The sequence below is a fragment of the Gasterosteus aculeatus genome, chromosome 18, assembly GCF_964276395.1.
Source record: "Gasterosteus aculeatus chromosome 18, fGasAcu3.hap1.1, whole genome shotgun sequence".
In the NCBI taxonomy this organism is placed as follows: Eukaryota; Metazoa; Chordata; class Actinopteri; order Perciformes; family Gasterosteidae; genus Gasterosteus; species Gasterosteus aculeatus.
Genome location: NC_135706.1, coordinates 7,857,414 through 7,869,575, shown reverse-complemented (window position 1 = coordinate 7,869,575; position 12,162 = coordinate 7,857,414). Strand labels below are relative to the sequence as shown.

At 40.4% G+C, this 12,162-nt stretch overlaps 1 protein-coding gene across 7 annotated transcripts in view; it reads left to right on the top strand.

The window, feature by feature from the left end:
- Window positions 1-12,162, top strand: part of lama2 (laminin, alpha 2) — a 126,285-nt gene that overhangs the window by 16,423 nt on the left and 97,700 nt on the right. For all 7 annotated transcript variants that reach the window (XM_040160309.2, XM_040160306.2, XM_040160308.2 and 4 more), the window contains exons 2-3: window positions 6,669-6,839; window positions 7,992-8,104. In XM_040160309.2, the coding sequence (XP_040016243.2) occupies window positions 6,669-6,839; window positions 7,992-8,104 (284 nt within the window). The remainder of the gene's footprint in view (window positions 1-6,668; window positions 6,840-7,991; window positions 8,105-12,162) is intronic.

Sequence of the window (12,162 nt, the reverse complement as noted above, 5' to 3'; positions counted from 1 at the left end):
AATGTGAAATTCTATTCAGTGGAAAACATAACGGCAGTATTATATAACCAACGCACTGCCAAAATTCTTCACTATAGAGTAATATATGTTGTTTTTTTAAGCCTTCATTCATGCCTAAAATGGAAGTTGAGTGCAGAGACCTCTGGGAAGAAAGTTCAGACTTGCTACTCCCCTGTCTGCAGCGCAGTGATCAAAACGACCTCCAGCAGACACGGTCAGGTCATTTGGGTTGTGTGTGTGTGCGTGTGTGTGTGTGTGTGTGGTGTGTGTGTGTGTGTGTGTGTGTGTTTAAGTAAGGGATTAACTGTCTTTAACTTTGTGGTTTTCCTGTTTAGTCTAAGTTCATGACCGTCTGGAAGAGGACAGTATTTGCAAAGATCAACCATGCAAACAAACACACACACACACACACACACACACACACACACACACACACACACACACACACAATGTAAGCCCACATGTCTCTCTCTTCTATTCTGTGATAAGTGTGTGGCCATCTGGAAATATTTTGGCCTCTAATTTCCTGTAATTGCAATTATGAACAGAAGCTTGATGCGCATTTAATGAAGAAAAATAAACATCACAGTAATATGAAAAACTGGTAGAATGCGGGTTCCTACATTAAAAGTACCAATTAACTAACTAAGTAACTTTCATGACTTTAATGTACATTCCGATATGATGACAAATAGCCTTGCTGTCCTCAGCATGCCTGGTGGTCTACTTTGCCTTATTGATACCGCTATTTAAAAACATCAGTTGGGAGGCAGACGTGCGGTGAAGAATGCGGCTGCAGTGGGAGAGGAGGGAGATCTTGTCCTGTGGGTGTAAATCCAAGACTGGAATTGAATAAGAAGAGAGAGACGAGGGAAGGGAGACGGAGTGGTGCCTCGGCTCCTGTGATCAGCCCACAGGCTCTTTCCTTCTCTTTGACAAGCACTTCCTGCCGCTGTTTTCTTTGTATAATAACACATCCATTGCTGCCTTTAACTGTCTTCTTGCCTTTTCCTTCAGAGCCTCATTGCTGAAAAAGACAAACACGCACACACACACACACACACACACATACACACACACTCACTCACTCTCTCTCCCGGGGCAGGAAGTCCTTGTGAGAGCAGGATGTGGACTTAAACCCCTGGAGGTTGATTAAATATCAGCGTGTGTGTGTGTGTGCGCGTGTGTGTGTGTGTGCGATCGAACGACAGACGTATGTCAGCAACTATTGGATGAATCGCCACAAACTTCCTTACAGACATTCATTGTTCCCAGAAGATTTGGCCGAACTCTTCCTGAATTGGAAATCTGATTTTGAGTGAAACATTGTAACTATTTCATTCTTTTAACATGAGAATGAATTCATCCATGTTTGCCTTTGGGTAAACTGAATAACTTTCCTTAAGAATGAACAGCTACTTTTTCACCGCCATCATAACTTCAACATTTTATTTTGTTGTATAACTTTCTTCATGTCCAGTGATGACGTTCCAGTGATGACGATCCAGCAGAGCTGCTCGCATTGCTGTAGACTTTTATTCCAGCCATAATCCTTTCTGGCATTTCAGACGTCTATGTCTAAAAATATACGGCCTTTGTATTTATTCTATTTTAGTGAAAACATGACAGATTTTCTATTACTCATGAAGTGATTCAATACAAATCACAACAGTATTTAGTGTCATTTATTAAAGCATGTATGTAATTAGTCACAATGTTTCAGATGAGGTTCCTTTACAGAACCGAATGAAAATTATATTTCTAACGTTATGATAAATACGGAGCCTGGATGCTGAGATGACCTTGGGTGTTTTATTATAATAATTAAAGTTTATTTAAATACAATGCCCAATTACGTTACTTAAATATTAACTGTTGTGATGTCATACCCAATGATCAAGCGCTTTATCTTTTTCTCTTCTCAGTGTCTAATCTCTCTGTGCACTGCGCTCTCTGTGTTATTGTTATATATATAGGTGATTGTTATCCAGTAAGGGTTTTTATCTGCCTCTAAATTATGACTCAGGCTTCCATAAATTAAGCGCTTGTCTTCAAAAAAACATACTTTTTCTTAATTATAACAAGAAGATCTGGAAGATATATGAAGATAACAAGATAATTATTTGGTTATATGGATTACACAAAAATGATAAAACTGAACTTAATGTAAATGGCGCCAATGATCAGATGCCCTTCAGGTGAATCCGTTATGTGGTCCATAAGAAAATAATGTTGTTATTTTATTATTATTAGAACTTTAATGTTTCTGAATAATACGATAATACGATATTAACTGGACAGTGTGGAAGAAGTCACACCGGTTTCACCTGTAAGAAGATATTTTGCTTATATATTTCTGCAACTTGGGAAATGCCTCACATTTGCCTCAATACTCCGGGGAGCAGAGGATCATATCTAAGGTGTTTAGACCCCGAAACACGCGAGTCCAGAACTGATTAGTGTTAATGTTTTTTCTTGGAATTCATGAGTGGCGTGTGCATGTGTGTTGTCTTCTACTTCTTTGTCTGCATGCTCGATTCATTATAAAGCATGTTTGAGGATGTATATTTTTTGGGGGGGGGATCCTACGTGTGTTTCAGTAAATTCACATTTTTATGTGCATACACACTTCTGTGTGTGGCTATAAGCATAAAGGCTTTTTGTTTAAATACACGCGTGTGTGTGTGTGTGTGTGTGTGTGTGTGTGTGTGTGTGTGTGTGTGTGTGTGTGTGTGTGTGTGTGTGTGAGTGAGTACACAGGATTATCGCAGTCTCATCCCTCATTCCCCTCCTGGCCGTGACCCTTTTAAACAACGCTCTATCTTTCTCTGTGAATCCCTCCATCCATCTCCATCAATCTTTCTATCTTTCCCTGCATCCATATCTCTCTCAGTCCCTCAACTGCTCAGGACGGAGGGAGAGAGAGAGATGATCCTGTCTTTTTCAACCCTCTTCTTATTCCATCAAGCATACATCTAGCCTCAATACTCAACAATAACACATCCATCACACACACACACCTACCCACACGGACAAACGCACACACAAAGCGGTGCAGAGTCATCGTTTACCACGACAGATAAACCAAATAAACTTTTATTCCAATGAAATAAGAAGCCTTTATACAATAAAAATAATGTGGCGTCTTGGAGAATCCCGTGGAGAACAAGTGACGCATGGACCTTTTCTTCTTAAGTCTCCCGTAGTGATATCCAAGTGTCCTTTTTCCCAAAGCGATGAGCAGCGTCCTCGTACATATATCCGCCACTATAGTTTGTGTTACTACATGTGTAACAATGTGGGAAGTTCACTTCTCCTCCGTTTGTCTTTTTTTAACAAACGTCTGGTCTACATGGGGGCGAAGGCCAATGGATTCATAGGTGAACAAGACAAAAAAGAGTTTACACTTTGTCCAATATTGGGTACATAGAATTCCTTTTGCAAGGTCCAATTATTTGGTTTGTTTTAAAGGGGCTTTCAGTCGTATCTCACACTGGCTAAAGCTGCAGAAAACACCTAATCCAGATAACCTTGAAGCAAGGTCAAGGTTGAACCTTCAAGGTTTAGTAGATATTGGTTCGCTCACATATTTATTTTGATAGGTCTTAGGGATATAGTTTTAATTCAGCGTGACAATACAGTGTCCATGACTGATTTCTGAAGGTAATTAGTGTTTTATGTTGTAATCAAAACAACATAAAACACTAATTTTAGTGGGGGGGACGCCTTGTAGTTGGTTTTTGGGACGCTGGAGCTTCTTCGGCAATGACATCGTCCAGCTGGGTGCACTTATACATTTTGACAGTATTATAATTTAAAGTCTGTATGTCAGTAAATCCTCTGAGACCTTGGTTAACAGAGCGCAGACGGGGCATTGAGAGACCAACAGGCAGACAGACAGACACACGGACAGACAGGTTACCATGGTTATCAGAGCAGAGAGAAAAGAATGGAAGGTGATGAACCTGAGTGGATGCGTACGTGTGTGTGTGTGTGTGTGTGTGTGTGTGTGTGTGTGTCTGTGTGTCTGTGTGCCAGCCGTCGTACAGCCACTGATTGTGTCCTTGTCGTTCAGTGAATCTGAAAACTGAAGCCTTTCTTAAGCCAGCCCTCACCATTTCTTTGTGTGTATCTCGCCTCATTGTTCAACGTGAAAGGCGAGAGAGAAAAAAAATCGGTCACCAAAGTTTGAGTCCTGCACATGATCAGATTCTCCCGAGAAAAATGTTTGTGATCGTTGCAATGACAGCCAGGACCTCAAGAACCCACAAAAACCTAAAAATAAAATGTGATTGAAACGTTCTTTCGTTCTTTCTTTCCTGCTTTGTTTAGTAAAAGCAGAGCTTAAACACTTTCCAAAGAGGCTTTCCTAAAATATGCTGAACGTGTGTACCGAGGTTTCAAAATGTTTTGCGGAATATTGTTAAAGTGCAAAACACTCAGAGCGTTCGTCTACGCGGCTCTCCGCGTGGCGGCGGCCTAGCCAGCCGCTAACAGCACCAGCGGCGCTAACAACGCCAGCAACGTAAAAGGTGGAACTGGCACATACTGACACACTGTTCCCTCTGAAACCCCTGGTGATCCTGCAGACCTGATGGGAAGCGTGCACAGTCTCCGCACATCTGGTTGGAGACTCTTCCAGGCTGTGGATCAAAACACGGATTGTGCAGGATTTGGGCTGGATTTGGCGGCAGAAGCACGAGGCAGTAGTTGAGAAACGACCATAACATGAATGTGCATTAAAGCAACGTGAGAATAAACCTATTATTATATTCATATGTTCATACTGACGTCTGGGTACAGGATTCCTGTCTTGGCCCGATGACATGATCTCTATATCTATTAAGCATTAGTAAAGATACGTGGCCTGTAATGTTGATATTGTCTTTGAGAGCTTTTCCTTTTCCTTACTAAAGGAAAGATTGAACTGAAAAGCAGTTGATGCAACAGGAAGGAAAACCTCTTTAGTGTCATTAAGTTGTCCAAACTGCGGGACATTTTCATCTTAAGGCGGAGTGTGCATGGAACTTGTTATTTTCTTTTTGATGTCATATCCATTACTTACTTTGTGTGAGATAATATACGAGCTCGTTCTTGCACTGGGAACCTTTCTGTTAGGAAAACATTGTTGTGGAAAGCCGGATTCGCTCAGAGGTTTTAGATGTTCTGATATTATTTGGGAGGTTTGGAAGTTGTGCGTTGGAGCTTTGTATGTGTTGTGAGTACTTGTTTGAGAATGTGTACACATGTGACTTTGGATGTCACAGATGTTCTTCACAGTTCATCAGTGTTGACATCTGTCCAAACAGCTGGACTCATCAGGGCACACGCACACACACTCACTAAAACTGTCCACCCTTTAACATCTACTTCTCCCGTGTATGTTTCATCTGAACTCCCATTTCTTTCTGTCTGCTTTGTGTACAGTTCTGTACATTTCTGCGTCTCTGTGTTTAACTTTGTAAATCAGTGTATAATGTTGTGAAATTCAAAAATTTGATGTGCCACTAAACAAGACGTGCATTTATTTCACTCTGTGTGTTTACCAGACAGGAAATGTGAACCATGTGCTCAGTATGTTGAGCATTCCAGCACTTTTCATTCACTGCTTTTGCAATGGGAGCACTAAAAGAAGCCCACTTGTGTGCAGTCTCACGCGGGATCATTTGATAGGTGATGACGGATGTAAATACTCTTCAGTTCGCTTAAAGCTCAATAGTCAGTCCCGTTTTTTTCTTCATTGGACAACAGAAGGCGCTTGACAAGCTGCGACTGTGCAGTGTGTATAGTCTTATCAGTACAGAGCTGAGTTGAACAGATTGCCTCCATTGTCATGGATATCAGATCCAGCTATTTGAGTCAGTATCGGCCCGATATCCAGTAACGATATGCGTGCATTCACAAGCATGTGCACACACAGATGTGTTTCATTATACAAACTGTAAATAAGTAAGTATATAACTCAATAATTGTTTATTGCACGCAACGTAACTGCAGGAATAACAGAGAGTTGCACTCACTTACAGTCTGCATGTTGCTTTTCTTGGGAGAAGAGGTGACTGGAGCACACTCCCCTCAGTTGTGATCATATGGCTGCGAGAGTTGAATATAATTATCATGGAGATGGGATCTGCGATGTATAGCACTACTTTTATGTCTCCCAGGCAGTTCTTATTTTTCTTTAACACCCCGACCACCCATAAGGCCACAGGGGAGGAAAGCAAAGTAATGGTTGCAAACATTATTGATGGCTTCCAACAATATCCTGGGAAAGAAATCTGTGTCCTTTGCAGTGTTTTCCATAACGTATGTTCTATCCAAGTTTACATTTTCTTTCCAGCAGTGAAAAATATCCGTGGACAGGAAATGGGGAAAAAAAAGAACTGCTTGAGCAACATAATGCAAATGAATCATCCTTTGATGTAGCAGCACCACACTGCCCAAACTCAGCACAGTTGAAACTGGCCAGAAAAACGCTGTGTGCTTCTTTTATCAAAAGATGTGAAGTGAATACGGCCCTCGCTTGCTATCAGGGGCAAATGATGTTAACTGCATTAGACTGTCCTCAAAATACACTCAGATTAATATCCGACTTTTGACGTTCTGCACGCGGCTGGTTTTGTTTCATTGTCTGTTTTTGCATTAACTCGTCCGTGCTTTCTCTGCAGGACTGTTCCCGGCGGTGCTGAACCTGGCGTCCATGGCGGACATATCGGCCAACGCTACCTGTGGTACACTGGGCCCAGAGATGTTCTGTAAGCTGGTGGAACATGTGCCAGGCCAGCCAATTAGAAACCCTCAGTGTCGGATCTGCAACCAGAGGAGTTCGAATCCATTTGGTAAGAACACACACACACACACCTGTCTTATAGGCAGGGTGATTACAATTATTAATCACGCTCAATCAGTTAATGATTGCCAGACTGGCCAGATGGTAACTAATCATTTTGTCTAAAAACATAATTGCCGGTTGAACTGAGGAATCAATGGCAACATGACAAGATGACAATACAGGATTAGACCTGGGATCATTATTCAAACAGTCAGGTAGACGGTTGATTAGTTAGTCAATCAATAATTAAGCTAACCTTGTACAACCAACCGATCCGTTTTTTAAGGGAAGCAGTCCATCATTAACCAGCCAGTGAGTCAGCTAATGTCTTCAATTCGCTTTACTCAACCAGGCTGCAAAAAGCAGGTGAGGAAGGAGAGAAGGAAACGCTTGAAATCACTGCTATTCATTTTTAACGTTTAGCTTGAATGAGTGATTGTTTGAGGCATAATTTCTCATTTTTGAAAATATTTATTTTCATCTTAACGGTAATCAATTAATTGCCCTGGCTTACTTATTAAAAGCCAGATATCTCTGTTTTATCTTTTTGCAATGTAAGAAATCCATATTCCCTTTTTCTGTCTCAGAGGGAAAAAGGACTAAAAAATAACGGAAGAGGAAGAATGCTGTTTCAAAGAGGCAGAGGACAGTGTTTTATCAAAAGCTATATAGCGTTCTCATTCTACTATCAATTTTTGCAATCGTTTTTCAACAGAAATGTCACAAATAAGTAGCCCGTTGATTGACAGCTATAAGTCAACCGAAAGCACCACATCTTCACTTCAAAATACTCTCTTCCACACATGTAAACACCCAAATAGCCTCAAAAACGCTGCGTGCAGAAAAGTTCTGGCCTTTGAGAAGTGACAAACAAATAATGTGTTTTCTTCTTGTTCCATTAAAGCCATTGAGAAAGCCATTAAATGTGGCCCGGATTACATTTGACTATTAGGGTGACATTTTTATTTCATTCAGAGGGAGAAATAAAATCTCACAAAAAGGAAAGAAAATCTATTAGCAGATAGAAAGTATCCGGATTTCTGACCTTGAATGCTTAAAAAAACGTAGAGCGGAAAACATGTTCAATGATTTTGCGATAATTAAAGTGTTAATGACAACAATGCATATTTCCTCTCCTTCTGTGTGTGTGTGTGTACAGAACAACATCCTATAGAATATGCCACAGATGGGACAAACCGTTGGTGGCAAAGTCCCTCCATCAAGAATGGGATGGAGTACCACTACGTGACCATCACTCTGGACTTAAAACAGGTATCACCGCAAAAGACGCAAAACAGTAAAACCAAATGGATCTTGAAAGCGCCCAGGTTTTAGGGGTGCAAATAAATACCCGGCTGACTTCAATTAGTGCAGTAAATACATCAAGTAAATTTATAGTTTTAGAAATACAAAGACTAGAATTTTCTACACGATTTACCCATTTTTCCTTTCAAAAAGCTGTCAAAATAAACGTCGGGTTTAGTGATCCTTCCTCCTGCTCTGTATTTACAAAATCACTCTCCTTGTGGGACGGCTTATACTCCGTCATCTTGCCCAACCCTAACACACACACACACACACACACACACACACAAACTAGTGACATGCTAATTGTGAAGATGTTTTGTTGCTCAAACATTCACTCCCTCCAGAGATTGTTTCCTTTGTCACTTGAAGGACAGCTGTGGTCTTCTTGGATTTGTGTCGGTTGCAAAAGGATTTTAATGGGTTCTCGTCATTTGGAATCCACTGTAATGAGTCGAACCTTTACACGGCCTCCTTTGTCCTGGATGAGTCGAGCTGCAAACCGTTTCCGTTTATCAAGGTTTGTTTCAGAGCATTTAAAAAAGAATCACTTGATGTGTTATTGAGAGAGAAGAAGTGTTTGGTGCAGTCTCATTCATGGGGATGATTATGTGGCTGCTGGATTTCAACCCAGAAGCTTCTGTGAGATAATAGTAAAGAGTAAAGAGTCTGATGATGAGGCCGGAGCTTCAGAGATGTAAAAACATCTTATTTATTTCTGTGTTGACAAAATAATGCACAATATTCGGATATGATATGATATCAATGACTAGATCATGAGAATTTGGGGCCAGATAGAATCAGTCTTTGGGAGTTTCCGGGACAATAAAAACTCTCAGTCCACTCGCACTCGTGCTACATTGGTGTTACTGGGCAATGCTTCCCTTATGTCATAAACAATCACTTGCTGAGTGTGCGCAAACAACAACCCTGTTTTATTTTGGTCTCCCATCAAACATTAAAAAAAGATTTCTGCTTTACCCAATGAAAACGACCGCAATATTCTTACCGTGATCACTGTTTGTGCTTTGATCCTTAAGTAAAATAACGTCCCCTGGGGAATGAATCCGCAGTTTTATTCCTTTTAGCTCTGTCCAAACATACACAGCTGCCGCAGAAAGAACGTGGTTGCTGAGTCCTTCCTCGACGCTTGAAACGAGCTTCATTCTTGTTCTTTTGTCAAACGCAGCGTGAAAGCATTTTGGAGCTTTTGGTGCATCAAAACCATTGGTGTATTTTAAAAGGTGCATCTGTTGTCCAAGTAGATTTTTATGGACCGTCGTCCGACTTGTCTGTTAACAACAATAAACAGTCAATTCTTACCCCGTTAGATGTAAAGAAAATTCTCCATCCAACCTTTTGCTTCTATGTTCATCCTATTATTGTTGCCATGTGGCTTCTCCTTTAAGATAACATAAACACAACGACCTGCACATTGTCGATCCAACAGAGCGATTAGTTAATCATTTAAACAGTGTTTCTTTGTGTCATCCAGAGAACTAAGCTACCAACTATTACTTCAGCAGTGGTGAAATTGGTTGAACTAACCTGGCTATTGATCATTTCATAAGCATGTGTGTCAATCTTTAAATACTTGTTTTTCCTTTTGGAAAGGAGGGTCTTGGAGGAATCTCGGGGATTGCGGGTCTGTGTACTGGCATGGGATGATTTAGGACGTCTAGTTTAGTTTAGAAGTGCAATTAAACAGTGCCAGAGAATAATTATGTGGATGTCTTGAGAATAAAACTAATGAGGGTGACGGACTTTAGTTTATGAGAAGCCCTCGGTTCATTAGGAGAAGCCTTTGAAAAATTACAGTTAAAACTGATTAATTTCAGAATAAAATGAAAAGACAAAAATGCCTTAATTAAAACAAAAGCCTAAATTAGCACACTAGCTTCAACTTAATAAATACTCTTACATTGCGTGGAATATTGCTCACACACAATATGACATATACATTTTTGTACAATTCTGTACAATTTTGTGATATCAAACACTACAAAATAGCATTGTCTTCAACTTAGACGTCATAAGAAAATTAAAATGGCAAAACATTTGAAACTTTAAAGTGACTAGATCCACAGAAACACCTTATTTCACAAAGAACAGGATCCCCTTTAGCATTAACGTGTCTTTCTTTAAGCTCTTTCCTTTACATTTGAGCCTGTGTACACTACATTAATAACTTCAATGTCAAAACAGACTTCTTATTGTCAGTGCAGCATGTAAGGGTAAACAAAACCAGACCAAAAATTACAACATAAAAAACAAAGCTTTGAATCCTGTCTTTGGGATTTGAATACTAATGTAAGAACCGAATAGTGGGATATATTTAGGCTATTTTAGGTCAGCCTCCAATTCTTTGTTTCAGGTTGAATTAAAGTCAGACAGAGAGAGAAAAAATGTTAGAAGCAAATCTGAGGAGAGCTTCATTGTTTTCTTTTGCCAACCATCGTTACAGAGAATATAATTATATCCCTGGACAGGAGGTAGAGGGGCGCCATCTTGACATGTTAATGACTTCAGGCCCATCAATCACTCTCACTGCTGTGGTGGGACTACAGAATATATATATATAAATAAAGAGAGAAAGAGAGAGAAGCACATAGACAATTTACAGAAATACCATAAAGCTCACAGCTGGATGAGGAGCATGAAAAAAATACTCCTCCTCTAGTTCTATTTGTCATGAGCAGGTCGTTCAAAAGCTTCATAATATCACAGTGCTTTTTCCTTCAACGACCACCTACTGAGCCATCACAGCTTGTACGATACCCACGTACGTCCAAAGAAATGCAGCAATGTTCATGTGTTTCACTTGTCCATCAGACTATGAGGTGGGAATGAGTAACGATTTCACTCGGCTAAACAAACCTTTCTTATTGACATCGGGGCTGCAGCCAATCAGAATTGATTCATCCACATGGAACTACGCTGTGCAATTGGAAAGCTGGATTATTAGTTCCCGGGGTTGCTGACTCAAGGGCCGGCGGACTTGATGCCTGCTGCGCCCTCTCTCTGCAGGGCGGGTTCCCTTGTGGGGTTATATTTATATACTGCATATGCATATATATATATATTAAGTCATATAAAGGTTTGTCTGGGTATTTTACCGTGGTACATCGTTATTTTTTCCTAACAAGCCAATGAAATAAACAATTTAATAAATTATTTTCAAATGTTTGGCCCTTTCATCAAGTAACTCTTTGTATATTACTTTATTTTGTATTGATTGAAGTAAAAGTAGATCGACTTTAGGCCTGTGCTGCAGTGACGGAGTGTGTCTTCGAATCCAACAAGTCTGTGTTTGTATTGTGGTTGTGTTGCTGATGTGCATCCTTGAGTGGGAGTTTTGTGTGTGTGTGTGTGTGTGTATATACACACGTATGTGTGTGTCTGTGTGTGTGTGTGTGTGTGTGTGTGTGTGTTTGTGTGTGTATATATACACGTATGTGTGTGTCTGTGTGTCTGTGTGTGTGTGTGTGTGTGTGTGTGTGTGTGTGTGTGTGTGTGTGTGTGTGTGTGTGTGTGTGTGTGTGTGTGTGTGTGTGTGTGTGTGTATGAGTGTGTGAGAGCCTCGATCAGTCCAACGGAAAGCTTTTTACACTCCAATGCGCTGAATTTCCCCTGCGACCTCAGTCATCTCACGGAGAAAAGGACGGTGGGCTCGGGTGCTTGTTTGTGTGTGTGTGAATGTGTGTGTGTGTGTTATCGCCTGTGACATCACCACCCTCATTTCCTATCTTGTTATTGTTGAGCCTCTCTGGGTATAAAGTCTAAATAATGAGAGAGTGGGAGCTGTGGGTGCATCTGTGTGTCAGTTCGAGAGAGACAATTGAAATCTGTGCTTTATGCTCTCTATTGTTTTTAGATTAATTCTTCAACTGTAAACTGAAGAGACCTGTTGAAAAAAAAACATTTCATGATAGCGCAGTTCAGAAGTTCTGGTTATTTCTAAGGTTTCATTTTCAGGTTTAAACATTGTCATTTTTTTGTTTGTATATTGATGTGCTGTTATACCT